At 47.7% G+C, this 17,672-nt stretch overlaps 7 protein-coding genes across 7 annotated transcripts; 4 read left to right on the top strand and 3 right to left on the bottom strand.

Annotated features, from left to right (window-relative positions):
- Window positions 1–815: 815 nt before the first annotated feature.
- H6S33_008203 (uncharacterized protein) lies at window positions 816–1,963 on the top strand (the record flags this gene model as incomplete). Its single annotated transcript, XM_044839563.1, has 2 exons — window positions 816–1,014; window positions 1,062–1,963. The coding sequence occupies 2 exons, from the start codon at window positions 816–818 to the stop codon at window positions 1,961–1,963; spliced, it is 1,101 nt and encodes a 366-aa protein (XP_044688394.1).
- A 4,086-nt stretch (window positions 1,964–6,049) lies between these two features.
- Window positions 6,050–6,796, top strand: H6S33_008202 (uncharacterized protein; the record flags this gene model as incomplete). Its single annotated transcript, XM_044839562.1, has 1 exon — window positions 6,050–6,796. One exon carries the CDS (start codon window positions 6,050–6,052, stop codon window positions 6,794–6,796), a length of 747 nt encoding a protein of 248 aa, XP_044688393.1.
- A 3,101-nt stretch (window positions 6,797–9,897) lies between these two features.
- Window positions 9,898–10,633, top strand: H6S33_008201 (uncharacterized protein; the record flags this gene model as incomplete). Its single annotated transcript, XM_044839561.1, has 3 exons — window positions 9,898–10,061; window positions 10,102–10,216; window positions 10,340–10,633. The coding sequence occupies 3 exons, from the start codon at window positions 9,898–9,900 to the stop codon at window positions 10,631–10,633; spliced, it is 573 nt and encodes a 190-aa protein (XP_044688392.1).
- A 1,244-nt stretch (window positions 10,634–11,877) lies between these two features.
- Window positions 11,878–12,240, bottom strand: H6S33_008200 (uncharacterized protein; the record flags this gene model as incomplete). The annotated part of the gene is made up of 1 exon (XM_044839560.1): window positions 11,878–12,240. One exon carries the CDS (start codon window positions 12,238–12,240, stop codon window positions 11,878–11,880), a length of 363 nt encoding a protein of 120 aa, XP_044688391.1.
- Window positions 12,241–12,785: 545 nt separating this feature from the next.
- H6S33_008199 (uncharacterized protein) lies at window positions 12,786–12,956 on the bottom strand (the record flags this gene model as incomplete). The annotated part of the gene is made up of 1 exon (XM_044839559.1): window positions 12,786–12,956. The coding sequence occupies one exon, from the start codon at window positions 12,954–12,956 to the stop codon at window positions 12,786–12,788; it is 171 nt and encodes a 56-aa protein (XP_044688390.1).
- Window positions 12,957–13,443: 487 nt separating this feature from the next.
- Window positions 13,444–13,878, bottom strand: H6S33_008198 (uncharacterized protein; the record flags this gene model as incomplete). The annotated part of the gene is made up of 1 exon (XM_044839558.1): window positions 13,444–13,878. One exon carries the CDS (start codon window positions 13,876–13,878, stop codon window positions 13,444–13,446), a length of 435 nt encoding a protein of 144 aa, XP_044688389.1.
- Window positions 13,879–14,926: 1,048 nt separating this feature from the next.
- On the top strand, window positions 14,927–15,853 carry H6S33_008197 (uncharacterized protein; the record flags this gene model as incomplete). The annotated part of the gene is made up of 2 exons (XM_044839556.1): window positions 14,927–15,131; window positions 15,180–15,853. The coding sequence occupies 2 exons, from the start codon at window positions 14,927–14,929 to the stop codon at window positions 15,851–15,853; spliced, it is 879 nt and encodes a 292-aa protein (XP_044688388.1).
- Window positions 15,854–17,672: the final 1,819 nt, after the last annotated feature.

Below are 17,672 nucleotides of genomic sequence, written 5' to 3'. Positions count from 1 at the left end.
GGCGCCTAGAGACTACTGCACGCATAGAAGCTTATCCCAACTTTGCCTGCAAGGGCACGCTCACAGACGAAACTCAGCAATCATTGTTCCAGGATCCATGGTTTCTCTCTTGGGGGTTGACAAGAGTACTACTAAAAACCTAAAAGCTAGTTATCACAAAGGAATCGATAAGGTATTGCGTGTTATCGGAGGTGGGCGGAATCCACCTCGTAATTAACCAAGCAAATAATTTTGATAATCCCACCCTTGAGCCCATATTAAAACCCTAAGCATCACAACTATAGAGGATCGCAGAACCAAACCCCCTCATCTTATTTCTCCCATGGTTGTGGTTTAAAGCGATATTGAAGTCGCACGATTTTAATAGCCCACAATATGTAATGTCTATCACTCTTTTGTACTTATATACATGTATCCATACAATTACACTGAATTGATATAAAAGAGCCCCTGTATGGCTGGTCATTACTCCTGAATCCTGGCGTATCATTTAAACGTTCTTAGCGGAAATAAGCCTTTTTTCCAAGTCCCTATCCTCATATACACTTCGGATTCTATATACTTCGAATAAAACTGTTAGTACCCCCGAACCGATCAATAGAAACATAGCGAATATATGTAGTTGCAAAAATATCCAATGAAAGTGCCGTGCATTGCAGAGGTGCTAGATATCACTACTTGGTGTAACATGCTGAGTCATCGAACATCGTTGTTTTCTGGGGGCCTAACCTGGTACTCGCCCTAGCACTCTCCAAGTTGAATCCACTACTACATCTACGACCATCACCAACCCCACCGGAAATAACGCTATCAGCATGTCTGATGCCGACCCAACCTCGGAAGCCTCAAGCGCAGCAAGCGTAGCAAGCCCAGATGTCGTTCCCTCGCCCTTTCTTGCAGAACTCGACTCGCTCATCTCCCAGCAAACGGTCATGCTCAAACTCCAGTCGGACAAAACCGATTCCCTACGGACTCTCAACAACGATATATATCCAGTCTTAGATAAGCTCAGAAGTATGTATCTCACGCTCAGACGGTGGCATCTCAGCTAACCCTCGCAGGTGACTGGAAAGGCTCTGATGCGGAGAGTGCGCAGTGGAACTGCTTGTTAAAACGGCAGTTCGACTACTGGGCGCGTATGAAGGAGGCGTCAGCGCTACGTAGGAAGATGACAGATCTTGTACATGATTCGCAGCGGCTGAGAGCGGCAATGCTGCGGAGAGAGAGTGAACAGGGCACTGAGCAGACACGGAAAGAGAGGGACCAGCTGCGTGACGATGTGCGGAAGGAGAAGGAACTTCACCATGTGACTATGTTCGAGGTGGAAGCGCTCCGGAGGCAGCTGAATGAGGAGAAGAAGCTCCATGAGGAGACACGATTGATGAGAGAGCAGCAGATTTCTGAGCAGAATGACATGGCGAAGGAACTTCGCGAGTTGACTTTGGAGGTCGTATCGCTCCGGGCGCAGTTGGGCGAGGAGAAGAAGCTCCGTCAGGTGGCAGGATCAATGAGAGACCGGCAACCTTCTGAGCAGAATGACATGGAGAGGGAACTTCGAGAGGTGTCTTCAGAGCTCGTATGGTTCGTGGCGCACTTCTGGGAGGAGAAGAACCTCCATATGAAGACGCAACTGGCGAGAGACCAGTTTTCTGAGCAGAATAATAGACAGAAGGAGCTCTGTGAGGAGTTGCGCAAGGAGAATAAAGCATTACTTGAGGAAATATCCAAGGGGAGGGAGGTCCGCGAAGAGATGAAGAGCGAGATCGAGAAGCTCCGTGAAGAGATAGAGAGCGAGATCGAGAAGCTCCGCGCAGAGCTTCTGAAGAAGAGAGAAGATATTCGTGAAGAGATGAAGGGCGAGATGAAACAGGGGCAGGCAGAGCAGGAAAAATCTAGACGAGTACTACTGGAGCAGCAACCGAGGGAAATGCGAAATTCCGAGCAGACAACCGCCCGGGATTGATGAGAACGATGAGACATCCCGATCCCCCACCCTCCAAATCTCATCCAACTATCTCTCCAGACGATCCGGGTCCTGCTTGACTACTCCATATTACGCAGTGATTTTCGATGGTCACTTGCGACGACCTTTCCACAGGCGATGCGGCTGAGAAGTGTTGTTTTTAACAGCGATGTGCTGTAGTAAAATACATACTATGAGTAAAAGACCCGTGCGTCCTGAACTACATTTTTTATTTGAAATCTTTCTAGCGATTATCTGGCCAGCGTGCTGTCCTTTTACACATGCATGTGGAAACTTACCGACTCTCTAATTCTTTCTATAGCCTATTAATTGAACCGCAGAGCCCTATATAGAGAGTGTTTGGGGAAATTTAGATGTGAGAGAATCGAATTGTAGAGTTTATTCGAATCTAGAGCCTTAGAGAGGAAAGGAAGGAGACGAGTACCTCCTCTTTCCTCCTGATTTATCCTCCTCGCTTAGAGCCACGCGCCATCTAATCGTACAATGTGTCGCCCCCAAGATATGTTGCTACTGCGTCCTAGGAACCAGTGTGTTCTTACTTTTCTTCTTCCACACGACATGTATTACTTGAGTCGATTGATTTTTTTTTTTAAATCAGTGTTTCATTTATTTCTGGGTACAATAATATCGCATGGAGCATAAGCTACAGCGTGAATAACACCCCTCCCCTCCCTTACCGCCGAAAGAAAGTAAAGAAAGGAAAAATATAAAGACATGAAGCAATAACTGAAAAGAAACCCTGACATTCCCTTCACAGAAAAGCAAACTAAGAAATTTGATCGTCCCATTCTTCGGGCTATAAACTTTCGTACCAGCTACGCAATTTCATCTCAGGATATAGGAAAAACTGAGAGTAACAATTTAGTTGTAATGGTTGTAGTAGTTCGCGGACTTTATAGTGTACCGCTGTTTATGTTTTAGAGGGATCCGAGCTTGATGGGATCGAGGTAAGATCAGAGTCGGATGATAGATCGTATGATGGAGATTTAGAGGACCTATCTGGGGGGGGGAACCTTGTCCTGGTGACTCTGATATAAGAGGAGAGGGCTGCGAGGGAGGTGGAAGGTGACCAGAGGTCATCCAGTGATTCAGCGAATTGTATGTAAGTGGCCTTCTGGGCGGCGCATTTGGTACAGCGGAGGATAGCGTGCTCAAGGTCCTCGTCTTCGAGGAGGCACCTGGCGTAGGTAAGAGGGGGATCTGGGCACATCCATAAGGGGTGGGTGGCAAGGTAGCTCTTATGGGAACGTATTTGGCATAAACGACCAGTAATGAAGCGATCTAGGTAGAGGTGTGGATGGGGTCGAGTATTAATCTCGAAGGTATAGTAGTCCGGGAGGTGGCTGCTTTGCCAGAGCTGGAGGATATCCTTTTTAATGGCGATCTCTAAGCCTGGATGGATGGTGTTGGAGTCCTGGCTGAATGTAGATGAGTTGGTGATGAGGGCGTTGCAGAGATCATCGATGGGAAGACGGGCTACACCCCTTCTGTTGGAGTTCCAATTGACGGGTTGGTTGGGTCTTCTACGCAGGAGGTGACGGTGGGAGATTTCCCTGTAGTTGGAGAAAGTATAGAAGGTTTCCGGAGTGCGTGCAGGGACAGGGTTGTATGCTAGTGATGCTGCTTGAATTCAGGCAGCGTATCATAAGCAGAGGGATGGTATGTATAAGGAGAAAGGAGGAAAGGATGCCTCTGCCTGTAGTACTGCGAGTTGTTTGGATCTGAAGCAGTTTGTCACCCATCCAAGGATGGAGTGCCAGGTGGTTTCAGGCACTTAAGAGCTCGTGACGTGAGTACAAGGACTGATGCACCATAGGTGAGCATTGGGAGTATTGCCATAACTACTAGTTTTCCGCAGTTCAGTGGTGTGAGGCCTTTGCCCCCCGAGGCAAACCCTTGTATGATTGCAAAGGAGGCTTGAGCGGAGGAGCACCTCTTCCAGTAGTGGTTGAAGGTGTTGAAGTTGTCCGAAAGCTGGAGACCCAGCCACCTAATTTCTCGCTTGGGAGGGGGAGAGAGGTGGTTAAGGGTGATAGAGAGGGGTGAGGAGGTATCTCTGTCTGCGGCAGCGTGCTAGTGGATGAGGTCCATTTTGGGGATTGAGAATTGGATGTTTCTGGGGGAGCCTGTGGCCGTTGCTCATTGGTAGGCTGCCTCGAGTAGGGGGATATTTTGCTGGTAGGACGGGGAGGCCACTGTGAAGGTGAAGTAATCTACGTAGGAGAGGGTTATGCCTAGGGATGGGTCGATTTGGAGAGGGGCGATATAGATGCAGAAAAGGAGTAAGGATATGGGGGAGCCTTGAGGGACCCCTACTGCTACCGGTAAGGACGCCTTAGGCGATCCTGGGAAGTGGAGGGTACATTTATGGTCAGAGAGGAAAGAGATGACCCATTGGACCATATAGGGGGGGGGTGTTCTTGCTGCGGAGGGTGTCCACCAGGATAGATGAGACAACTTGGTCGAAGCCTCCTTTGACATCCAGAAAGAGAGAGGAGACTTTCAGGCTTGCTCTTTGGAGGAGTCTTATTTCGTGAATGAGGGTGGTAGTGGCATCTGCCGTTGAAAAGCCTTTAATGGATCCACATTGGTGGGGATGTATGAGGTACGAGGTGGAGGTGAAGGTGTGCAATCGGTAGGTCATTATTCGTTTAAGAATCTTTGAGACTGTTTCGAGAAGGACTATGATGCGATATGTAGCGGGGGAGATATAGTCGGGTTTGTTGGGTTTTAGAAGGACTACCCCGAATGCACTTTTCAGTACTAGGGTGGGTAACTACTGCGAAGGAGGGGGGTGAGTAGTTAGGGGATGAGAGAGGGGTTTTCTCTATGTATTCTTTTCCAGGTTACAGGGGGGAACATGTCTGGGCCAGGTGTGGAGTTGTTGGAGGATGCGGCTAAGGCTTTGGAGACTTCTCCTCCATTACTTTGGGGGCATCAGGGAAGAAGCCTAGTTGTGGGGTGGGAGTGGGGTTGGGTTGGCGGGGAAGAATTGGGATATGAGGGCTTGATTGACCTCGGAAGGGATGGCGGAGTTGAGGAAACAGGGTAGTTTGATGTCCTTACTTCTGGTCGAATTTTTCCTAAGGGCCCATATCTGTTGGGAGTCAGCTTGGGTGATGAAGTCATTCCAGTGCATTTTCTTGGCGTGTTAGATGGCTGAGAAGTATGCGTTACGGGCCGCCTTATACTCGAAAGGGGGGGACATTCCTTTCTTATAGGCTTGTGCAATGGAGTTGAAGATTCGGTCGAAGCCTGATAGGTATGGTGACCACCAGGGTTTCAACCATTGGCAGGGCCTCTTGTTGGGGATGGCAGCTAGGACTGGTTCGGTTATGGTTGCAAGTGCAGTTCCGAACCAGTAGTCGATTGGGTAGGTGATAGGGGGCAGAGTGACTGAGCGGAGTATGGTTTGGATTTTTCATAGATCCATTAGTGAATACACTGAGCTACAAGGAGTTGGATTAGTCAGAAGGATTCTATTGACTTCTACCGGGTTCTGTTGGTTATTAATGTATGAGTCACTTGGATTTGTCATCGCTGGGATTTCTTTGGGTACATTAGAGGGGTTCATTTTTATTTCTTGTTCTTTTTCTTTCCTTTCTTTCTTTACGCAACGTCTTCTGTACCTACGCTTTCTATTACTATACAATATTATTCTCCTCTTCTTTACTCGAGAATACCACCATTTGCTGCCCTCTTGTCCCTTTGGCCCTTACCGATGCTAGAGTCCCTCAGAACACCTATTGCAAGTTCCCACACCGGCCTCTACTACCTCCTCGTACCCTGTGGTATACTCGCACTCACCCCCTTGAGATTACGTTGCATCGTCATCCGAACCGTACGACATGTCCACCCCCGACCCACCTACATAGGTCCCACCCAATGATATAGAAGAATTCAAGCGGCAGTATGAGGTGGATGCTGCTGACTTCTTTAACCACATTGCCATCCTTGTCCAACGTATCTACCAAGAGAGGGATACCTCTCGTACACAACTCGCCATCACCAATGAAACCATGGACAATCTTAAAGATCAGGTAATCCTGCTCAACCTCGACCTCAATGTCGCTCACGCCGCCCCCGCCCCTGCCGTCTCTGTCCCCGTTTGCCGCTGCTCTCCCACCTACTACTGTACCCGCCTTCAGGTTCGAAAAGTTCCCAGACCCTGAAAAATTCGACGACACCCATACCAAGCTCCCCGAATTCACCACCCAACTCCGAATGAAACTTGAGGTCCAACACCATCGATTCCGAAACGAGGCAGCAAAAGTTATCTATGCCGTCAGCCGCTTGGAAGGAAGGGCCCTTGATCAGGTCGTTCCACTCGTTAACGCTAACCCTGCTGCCCCCTTCTCCTCCGTCACTGCCATTGTCGCCCAGGTGAAAGCCTCGTTTAGAGACCCAGATCCCCGCGGTACCACCTGTCACCAACTTGTCGACCTGAAGCAAGGCAAAGGAGACTTTGCCACCAACTACTCACAGTTCCTCCGTATTGTGGCCTACCTAGACTACAATGAAGGAGCCAAAATCAGTGCCCTGGCCGAGGGACTGTCGAACGATTTGAAGGACACCATGACATACCGGACCGACAGGCCTAACACTGTATATGAATACGCGACCATGTTAATGACAATCGACAACCGGGTTCGGGGCCGTAAAGCTGAACAACGGGCAATCCGTAATACAATGGGACAATTTACCGCCCCCGCCGCTGTCGTACACCCATCTCATACCACCGGAGGCCTCGCCCGAATGGACCTCTCCGACCTCCAAGCCCGTCCCGCTCAACGCCCTGCAGCCGAACAATGATACACCTTTGTCAATAGACAACGCAAAACCTCCACCGCTGAAAAACAATGGAGAAGGGACAACAATCTCTGTATAAACTGCGCAAACCCCGGCCATGTCTTCACCAACTGCCCCTCTGCCAATCGCCTGCATGGGAGCCAACCGGTTATGATGGGCGCCCTTCTCACACCCGCTCATACTGCTGCCGATCCAACTGTCCCACCAATCGCCAGCTTCGCCTCCTCTGAGTCGGGTTTTCAGTAGTCCCGGGCTTGATTAATGGCCCCTGCCCGGGACCTTCTAATGTTTCTCTTTTGTCTGTTTTCTCTATCTCTGGCTTCTCGGTATCGTCTGTGGAGGATAAATTGAATGGGTATCATTTTGTTGCTTCTTGTAAAATTGTAGACAATAAAATATACATTCAAACCCACGCATTGATTGATACCGGCTGCTCCCGATTTGCATTCATTGATGAAACATTCACGCGCCATAACAACCTCCCATTTCTCTCCCTTAAATCACCCCGCACGCTTGAAGTCATCGACGGACGGCCCATATCCTCCGGACAGATTGCCCAACTGTGCTACCTACCGCTGTCAATTGACTCCCACCATGAAACTATTCCTCTCAAGGGGGTGTGTAGCGAGTATTCCGCAGGGTACGAAGAGTGGAATAGGGGGTGGTATGGGAACTCGCAGTAGGGGCACTACGAGACTCTAGCGTTGGTAAGGTTCGACGGGACACGGAGAAGGCGAGGCGATGGTCTTCTTAAAGGAAGAAGAGTACGATAATATTGTATAGCAATAAACAGCGTAGATACAGAAGACATTGCGTAAAGAAAGAAGAAGGAAAAGAACGAGAAGTACAAGCAACCCCCCTTAATATACTCAAGGAAATCCCAGCGATGACAAATCCAACATGACTCATACATTAACAATCAACAGAACCCGATAGAAACCAATAGAACCTTTCTGACTAATCCCATTCTTCGTAACCCCATACCTCCACTAGTCGATCCATGAAAATTCCCTTCTTTATCACCAAGCTCTGCTCGTATCCGCTCGTACTCGGAATCCCTTGGCTTCAATTATAGGACGCCACATTAGGGTTTAAGGACAATAGCATACTGTTCGACTCCGAATACTGCAAGTGCAAGTGCAACTCCTCCGCAATACCCGCTCCCATCAGAGGGATTGCACCACCACCCCACTTCCACCTCGTCAGTTGAACTGCCCTCTGCCACTTTGCTCGAAGGGACAAGCTCCAAATATTCAGCACAACTATCGAGGGAATCGACCAAACCCTGGATGAGGTCCCTAAGGGAGACTGGAGGAACCGAGTCCCAACCCGGTACAAGAGGTTCCACAAGATGATGGATGAGAAGTTCGCTAAGGAAATGCCGCCTCGCCACCTCTATCACTATAAGATACTGTTTGATGAAGGAAAAGAGCCCCCGTTTGGGCCATTTTATGCTATGTCCCATAAGGAACTCATCGTGCTTAAGCAATATATACAGGAAAACCTTAAAAAGGGCTTCATTCATGCCAGCTCTTCCCCCGTTGGTGCCCCTGTCCTATTTGTTAAAAAAACTGATGGAATACTCCGTCTCTGTGTCGATTGTCGTGGCTCTCAATGAACTCACCATCAAAAACCACTACCCCCTGCCGCTCATCCGAGAAACTCTCGAGTGCCTCTCCAAAGCTAAGTGGTACACCAAACTTGACCTTTACTAAGGGTATAACCAGATCCGAATGGCTTAGGGTGAGGAATGGAAAACAGCCTTCTGTACACGTTACGGGTATTTCGAATATACGGTGATGCCCTTCAGCCTTACCAATACGCTGGCCACCTTCCAACACTTCATCAACGATCACGTCCGTGACTATCTTGATATGTTCTGTACAGCCTACCTTGACGATATCCTCATTTACAGCGACACCTTCGAAGAACATCAAGTACATGTCGAAAACATCGTGGAAGCCTTACAAAGAAATGGAGTACTGCTGAAACCAGAGAAATATGAATTTTATACACAAAGCACCACCTATCTTGGCCTCATTATCGAACCCAACGGCATTAAAATGGATCCAAGGAAAGTGGAGACAGTGAAGAATTGGACCGTCCCCAAAACAGTTAAGGATATGGAAGCATTTCTGAGTTTCGCTAACTTTTACTGCCGATTGATACGTGGATTCTCAGAACTGGCTTCCCCCCTTACCAGACTGACACGCAAGGTCATATCATTCAAATGGACACCCGAAGCCCAAACTGCCTTCAACGCACTGAAAGAAGCTTTCACAACCGCTCCCATCCTTACCCATTTCGACCTGGAGAAAGAAACTACCGTGGAAACCGATGCATCTGACTATGTCTCTGCCGGTGGACTCTCCCAATACGATGATAATGGTACCCTTCGACCCGTCACATACTTCTCAAAAAAGCACTCCCCGGCCGAATGCAACTACGAGATTTACGACAAGAAATTACTGGCGATTATTCGATCCTTTGAGGAATGGCGACCGGAACTTGAAGGGGCTGCACACCCAATCGCCATCATATCCGATTATAAGAATCTCGAATACTTTATGAGTACTAAACAATTTAACCAGAGACAAGCACGGTGGGCGGAATATCTATCACGGTTCAATTTTGTCATTAAGAACCGACCAGGGAAACAAGGAGGGAAACCGCATGCGTTGACAGGAAGATCAGGAGATCTCCCTGGAGAGGGGGATGAAAGGCAATTACACCAGAGTCAAGTTGTATTGAAGAAGGAGAACCTTGACACAAAGCTAAGTTTGTTGTCGGGTTCTTTCTCAAATGAGCCCGCTGAAAAGAACGCCTCACTGCAGAGACTACTCGATGAAGGATATAGCGCGGACCTGTTTCCACAAAAGATACTGGATATGTGGAAGAAAGGTGAACAAGAATCAAAGGACATATCACTTGCCGAATGCACCGAGATTGAAGACTGGTTGCTTTACCGAGGCAGCATATATGTACCCGACTACGACCCTCTCAAACTCCGAATCCTCTAACTTTACTATGACACTGCCTCTGCCGGACACTCCGGAAGCGAAAAAACATTCAAACTCATTAGTTGAGAATACTACTGGCCCCTTATGCGGAATTACATTGTCCCCTACGTTCGGAACTGCCACACCTGTCAACGAAGCAAATCCAACACGCATGGAAAACTCGGCGTACTTCGACCTTTACCAATTCCCAAACAACCATGGCAAGAGGTATTAATGGACTTTGTTACTGGCCTACTGGAGAGCGAAAGGTATGAAACGATTATGGTAGTTGTTGACCGGTTAATAAAGATGTGACACCTCCTGCCCTGTAATACCACCGTCAACTCCGAAGATGTCACCCAACTATATCTGCGAAATCTATGGAAGCTCTACGGGCTACCCACACATGTCACCTCAGACCGCGGTATGCAATTTACAGCCAAATTCTGGAGGGCTCTTCGTAAACCCCTTGACATTGAAGCAAGAATATCCACCACGTTCTACCTGGAGACCGACGGCCAAACTGAAAGACTGAACACCGTAATAGAACAATATCTATGTAGATATGTCTCTTATCAACAGGGGCGATTGGGTAAAATGGCTTCCTATGGCAGAATTCTCCTCCAACAATCAGGTCTCCGCATCCACTAAAGCTACACCATTCTTCACGAACTATAGTTTCCACCCCCGGTTTACATTGATGATCAAATCGCTTGACAGGACCCCACCAAGCCTCAATATTAAAGACTTCGCCTTGAACATGAAAGAACTCCATGAACACCTACGTTCCAATATACACACGTCGCAAGACCCACAAGAGCAGGCCGTTAATACCAAATGAACGCCGGCCCCATGGTACGATATCGGCGATATGGTGTTTGTTTCAGCAAAAAATATCCGAAAAACCTGTAAATCTCGGAAGTTGGACTGGAAGAAACTAGGACCATTCTCCGTCAAAGAAATCATATCGCCATATGCGTACCGAATCGACCTGCTTAGGAGTATGAAGATGCACCCATCTTCCATGTATCGTTGCTTGACTCCGCTGCAAATGATCCCGTTCCGGGGCAAATTCAACCACCACCCCCGCCTATTATAGTTGAATAGGAAGAAGAGTATGCGGTTGAGGAAATCTTGGACTCACGGGAAACAAGAAACAACAGCCTGCAATATTTTGTTAAATGCACAGGCTACACCGACCCTAACTGAAAACCCGCTGCATACCACAATAATACCGCCGCCATTGTCTAACAGGGTAGGGTTTAATAACAAGGACGTGGGCAGGTACCGAGGCAAGAATTGACTCGGATACGTTCTAGGATGAGGACAGAGGACCGGGCTGAATACCGATCGAACTAGAATAGAATTTTACTAACAACAGAATGAAGACGTTGCGTAAAGAAGAAAGAAGGAAAGTACAAATAACAGAAACAAAGCCTCAAATATAAACACCAAAAAACAACCCAATAAGTAATCCTCGCCACCACACTCAAAGAAATATCCAACCAATATAATAACATCCCACAATCGATGCCTATCCTTTTCCTACAACCTAACCCGAAGTGCCTAGCACTTACTGTATCCTCCGAGCATCTTCCTAACATATTCAACCTAACCGAAGCCATCCTAATTCTTCACCTAACAACCCGATTCCGTAGCGTTCTCGTCGGCAGAGGAGGTGGGGGCGGTCGAGCCGTGATAGTTGGCTAAGACTCTTCCAAGTTCGGAGGGGAGTTTGGCTTCAAGCTGGAGTTGGTTGGTGAATGGTGCAGGATTCGATCTGGTGGCAAAGAATCGGCATTGGGCGGTGGGGAGGTTGCCTGTAAGGGGGAGGGGGGGTGCTTTTTGTATTGACCTTTTTTTTATTGGGGTTGGGTGGGGCAGGAGGCGGTCTAGAGGTGCCTAGTAATCCCATGCGTACATTTTCTGCATAGGAGAGGATACATCTGTTTCCATTGTCATTGATGGTCTCAATTGGCATGTTGGGGTCGATGTCCTCGTGTATAACTGGAGGGTAGAGGGGATAGGTCTCTTTGGAGGGGGCCGGGTGGGAGGGTTCGCTTGCCGACTGAGTGCATAGCGGGTTTAGGGATTGAGTGCTGTGGGGGTTGCCTTGCTGATGTGGTTGTTGAGGTGGTTCATGTCTGCGGAGTGCCTTGCTGACAAGGAGTTGACCTCTGAAGTGAGTTTGTCGATTTGGGTCGTAGGGCCCAAAAGGAGACTTATGATGGCTTTGGCCGGGATGCTGGCTGGTTCCTGGGAGGTGAAGGTGGAGGCGATGTGACGAAGGAGATCGTCAGCAGTTGGGGATACTTCTTCAAAGCTGAATTTGTTGAGGATTTGGCGTTTGTCCATTTGGAGGAGCTGGGGAATGGCGAAGGCCGAGCCTGCCCCGGTGTAGGAGGATAAGTGGTGGCCGAGGAGGAGAGCATTACCGTTGCCACTCATATTTGAGGGGTGGTGGGAGTATGCAGGGGGGATGAGAGGTATTTTGGGTTTTGAAGCCAAATTGCTAGAGACTTTTCTGCCTGTGTAACGTGGTTGCAACGCAAAACTTGATGGTGAATTTTGAAAACTGGGTACAATAGAGGGAAGAAAGATGGCTTGAGTCAATTGATACACTACAGAGGTTGGTAAAATTATTGCGAAAACAGGAGTAAGCGAGTGCGCTAAAAAAAGCCTAGCTAGTATCAAATTTTGAGTGGCGAGTGGTGAATTTTCTACAGTACAGTATCTAACAAGAGTTCTAGCAACAAACACCCGGTTCCTCTAACAAACCCCTGCACCAACGATCACTCAGCCCTGTTCCAGCGATGAAAACCCGTTCCAGCGACGAACACCCGTTCCAGCGACGAACACCCATTCCAGCGACAAACAGCCGTTCCAGCGATGAACACCTGTTCCCGACGATGAATACCTGTTCCCGACCATGAACACCCGCTCAGTGACCTGTTCCAGCGACGAACACCCAAGGACGAACACCTACCTTCAAGTTACCACCTGGTATGACCCCCATTGGCAGCAATGACTGCCTCTATCCGCTCTGGCATATTGTTGATACACCTGATGATGTCCCCCTCAGTAATAAGATCCCAATCGTCAAGTATTGCCTCTCTAATCTCTGCTCTTCCTCTAGGTCCCGGTCTTCTATCATGCAGGGTCATTTTGAGAATACTCCAGATATTCTCAATTGGATTGAGATCAGGAGTTAAGGCAGGCCAATTACGAGACGGCATTCCAAATTGATTTATGATATTCTGTATATAATTAGTAAATGAATAACAGGAGAAAAAAAATACTTGCTTAAGTTGATCCTGCTCTTTGGGCTGGTGCACCATCCTCTATCAACCAGAGAGCCTGTCCATTTCTTTGACTCTCCTCAAGCCAAAAGGGTTGTAGCTGACGGATTAAAATATGATTGCAGTAGGTGTTGGTGGTGATAGATCTCCAGTCATCTCTCTCCCATATAACAATAATCTTCTTACCACCCTCTCCTAGAATAGCCCCCCATATCATAATTGAATCTTGCTTCGCAAATTTAGGGGCAATGCAATCATCAATCCACTCCTCCTCTACTGTTCTTGTAATGTATAGCCTCTTAAGGGAACCTCCCAGCCATATATAGCACTCATCTGTCCATACTATCTTTTTTCAGTCTTCTGCAGTCCAATTATGACGTTCCAGAGCAAATCTGAGACCTCTGTTTCTTTGAGTCTCATTGAGAAAGGGCTTCTTTCGTGCCACACGTCGATGATACCCTTCTTTAGCAAAAGCGTCACGGAGAGTTTTGGCAGATACCTGAATGCCAACCTCTTGAGCAATATCTGACAAAGGTTTCCTCCTAGATTCAGCAGTAGAGGTGGCTTCAAAAACCAACATACGACGGGTACGTGTATCAATTATCACATGACGGCCGCATCTCCCTTCTCTCTGTGGTGTAGCAGGTGAGTTGCAAATTCCATACACTGTCGAGACTGCAAGGCCTTGATCATTAGCAATCCGCTGAAATGTCCAACCCGTATGCCGAAGAGCTTGGACATAACATCTCTTTCTGTAGCTGACATCCTCTGTACGAATAGACACCATAGTGAACAGCTGAGGGAATCGATACAGGCAAGAAAAAAAATTTCACTCCATGAACCATTGAGGTCCTCTACCAGCCAATCACAGCACTCGCCACCTTCCGGCCCCACAGCACTCGCTAAACCCCTGTTTTCGCAATAATTTTACCATCCTCTGTACATGTAAGTAGATACATGTAACTGTCGACCCGAAATTGTAGAGTATGACGTGATCTCTTATCTGTTATCCCTGCAGCGGGCCGGCCCGAGCCGAGTCCAGTCATAGCATGACGCTTCTTGGCGCAACATTAAGTAGACTAACGAGTACATAGAGTAAGTACATGTAGAGTACCTACATAATGCGCGACACGCTTACCCCCACCCGGCTGGTGGGGACCATGGCGCATTGAAAACTTATTCCAACCTTGCCTGCAAGGCCACGTTCACAGACCAGACTCAGTACTCGTTGTGAATCCATGATCCATGGTTCCAATAGTGTTACCAACTAGAACCTAAAAGTCATCAGTAAATAAATCAATATGCCATTGCGTGTTATCGGGGGTACAATTAAACAAGCAAATCTAGATAGCCTACAACAACTAAATTTTAAAATCTCCACCCTTGAGGAATTTAAACAAAAGACTCCCCTATGGCGGTCATCTCCTGAATCCTGGTACATCATTTAAACATTTTCAGCGGAAACAAGCCTTTTTTTCAAATCTCTATCCTCGGATACACTTCGGATTCTATACACTTTGGAAAACTGTTCAGCACCCCCGAGGTGAACCGCAATGAGCTCAAACTCAGTGAGTACATGTAGTTGCGAGAAATCTCCAATGAACACGCCGTGCATTCCGGATCTGTTATGAGATTTCCATCTTTCTTGCAATCAAAGTCTACACAGGCTAACTACAAGTATCACCGTGTTCCCTATAATTGACACCATGTACCACTTGGTGTAATATGCTGAGTCATTCAACATCGTTGTTTTCTTGGGGGCCTAACTATCGATTACATACTTTGCCCAATCCCCTACCACATCTACGACCATCAACCAACCCCATGGTATCAGCATGTTTCACGCCGACCCAACCTCGGAAGCCTCAAGCGCAGCAAGTCCAGATGTCGTTCCGCCGCCTTTCCTTGCCGGGCTCGACTCGCTCTCCTCCGAGGTCGAAGCGTTCATGCTCAATCTCCAAACGGACAAAACAGATTCCCTACGGAGGAAACTCGAGTCTGATATAGCTGATGTGGAACTACTCGTTGCGAAGCTCCGTGGTATGTATCTCACGCTCAGACGGTGGCATCCCAGCTAACCCGCGGCAGGGGTCGACCGGAGAGGTTCTGATGCGGACGTTGCGCAAGTTGCGCAGTTGGATAGCCTGACGGAACGGATGAACAAGAGCAAGGGGCTTGTAGCTGAGGAGTCAGCGCTGCTTGAGAAGATGATAAAGCTTGTAGAAGACTCGCGGCGGCTGAGAGTGGCAATGCGAGAGAGGGAACAAGGCACTGAGAAGACACTGAACGAGAGGGATAAGCTGCGTGAGGATGTACGGAGGGAGAAGGAGCTTCACCAGGCGACTATGACGGAGGTGGAAGCGCTGCGGAGGCAGCTGGGTGAGGAGAAGAAGCTCCACGAGGAGACGCGACTGGCAAGAGACCAGTTTTCTGAGCAGAATAATAAACAAAAGGAACTCTGTGAGGAGTCGCACAAGAAGAATAAAGTATTACTTGAGGAGATATGGAAGTGGAGGGAGGTCCATGCAGAGATGAAGAGCGAGATCGTGAAGCTCCGTGCGGAGCTTCTGAACCTTGAAGAGACGAAGAGCGTGATCGAGAAACTCCATGCGGGGCTTCTGAAGGAGAAAGAACATCTTCGTGAAAAGATAAAGGGCGAGATGAAACAGGAGCAGGCAGAGCAGGAAAGATCCAGACTGGTGCGACTGGAGCAGCAAGCGAGGAAAATGCGAAATTCCGAGCAGACAACCGCGCGGGATTGATGAAAACGATGAGACATCCCGATCCCCTACCCTCCAAATCCTACTCAACTAGCTCTCTAAAATAATCTGGTGATTTTTGACTATTTTATATTATATAGTTATTTTCATTTCTTTGATGGGAGATGTACTTAGCATCTAATGTGATCTCGAACCACTGTGAGCGCGAGCCGCTGAATGAGAGAAGAATAGTTCCGGTAGTTAAAGAATCAAAGCTTAGCAAGATATTTCAACTAAGAATCATGATTCCACAAATAATTAGTGGACTGCCATTGTAATTGAGGTGGAGGCTTGGTGCGAAGTGTGCCCAGGAATATGTGTGGAGTGTGGTCCTCAAGCAGGGTGGAGTCTCCTCCCACAAGATATATAGCCGTACTTATAATTAGGGGTATTTGGATGCATACAATTCCAGCCGGTATTCACAGCTTTTAAAAAGAACCGAGGAGCGGAGATAAGGCGGATTGGAGGTGCCAGCACTATACACAAATACCACTCGCCAGAGGACCGTAGTGAGCGATGTTCATATGTATTGGCTCATACAAACCCTAAACCAGCCTATCTCCTAACATGCAGCCTAGTTGAGTACACATATGCGTCAGTGCTGCCTATCGGACTCCCCAAGACACCTCGCGGAAACTTGTCCTTTCATTTCTAACACAACAAGCAGAATCATCATAGAAGTCCCACGCGCCCAAACGAAGCTGACAATATTCTGACATCAACCCGAGCTCATTACCAGTCACAGAGGCCACCAGATTGAGCGCCAAAACCACAGCATATCTTACATACAGAGCCAAAGGTTCACTTTGCGACATGAGACAGCTAAAGTGCAGAAACAGATTTCTTGGTATATATCCCCCCCCCCCCCCAAAAAAAAAAAAAAGAAAAAAAAAAAAACTCCCCTATCCGCCATAACCAAAGTAATCACCGAGGGCAGTTTCCCTTACCAGCACACTCATAGCTACTCGAAGACTCTAGCCCCCGTTGACTAGGGCCGGAAGGAGGAGGAAAAACGTTGGATTTAGTTTGAGCATACCAACTTGTGGCAATGCCGGTGGTGGCCAAAAGGGAGTTGAAGATTTATAGACAGAGAGCAGGGCACCGGCCGATTCCAGATAGCTACAAGAGCTCATGTAATGTGCCATTTCCCTCCATATTGGTCACCCCTGATAACCGATGTGCACTATCTATCGATTGTTCCTTATGCATGCTGAAGGTTAATGATTGGTAGCCCATCCTTCTTACCCCTCCAGCGCGGATGTATTCATATAATAGAACTACTTATTATACTTATATATACCCGGCCCGGTATTGATACAAATATAGTTTACGTAGTGTACTGTCGACAAGGCAGCACTACCATTTGGAAGCATTTGTATAGAAAGGAAGGTGTAATCTACACCATATAGATGGTAATTAACAAAGTACGTATTCGGCACTGCACAGAAACGCAAGAAATAATGGAATGAACTAATGAATACTTTCTTCGTAAAGAAAATAGTTTTCGGGGAAGAACGTGCAACTCAGGCTTCTCGTCACCCTTGCAAATGCTGTTACCACACTTCCGAGAATGGCTAGGATACAAGAAGACAAAAAGAATAATCAGGCGCGGGTGAGCAGGACGAGAAAAGTTAGAAGCATGACCCTTAAATCCACTACGAATATACCCTCTATATTTCTCAGCGGTGGATCTTGTATAATTAACAGGCTCTGCTCCCAGGCGCGAATTGACAACGATATACGATTAATCAGGTTCTCGATGTATACAAGTTTTTATATAACAGTACGACAGGTATTACGCTAATAATCAACCTTTAGTGTC

Source organism: Morchella sextelata (genome assembly GCF_020137385.1).
Source record: "Morchella sextelata strain SCLS chromosome Unknown scls_25, whole genome shotgun sequence".
In the NCBI taxonomy this organism is placed as follows: domain Eukaryota; kingdom Fungi; phylum Ascomycota; class Pezizomycetes; order Pezizales; family Morchellaceae; genus Morchella; species Morchella sextelata.
This window is presented reverse-complemented; position numbering and strand designations above follow the sequence as displayed.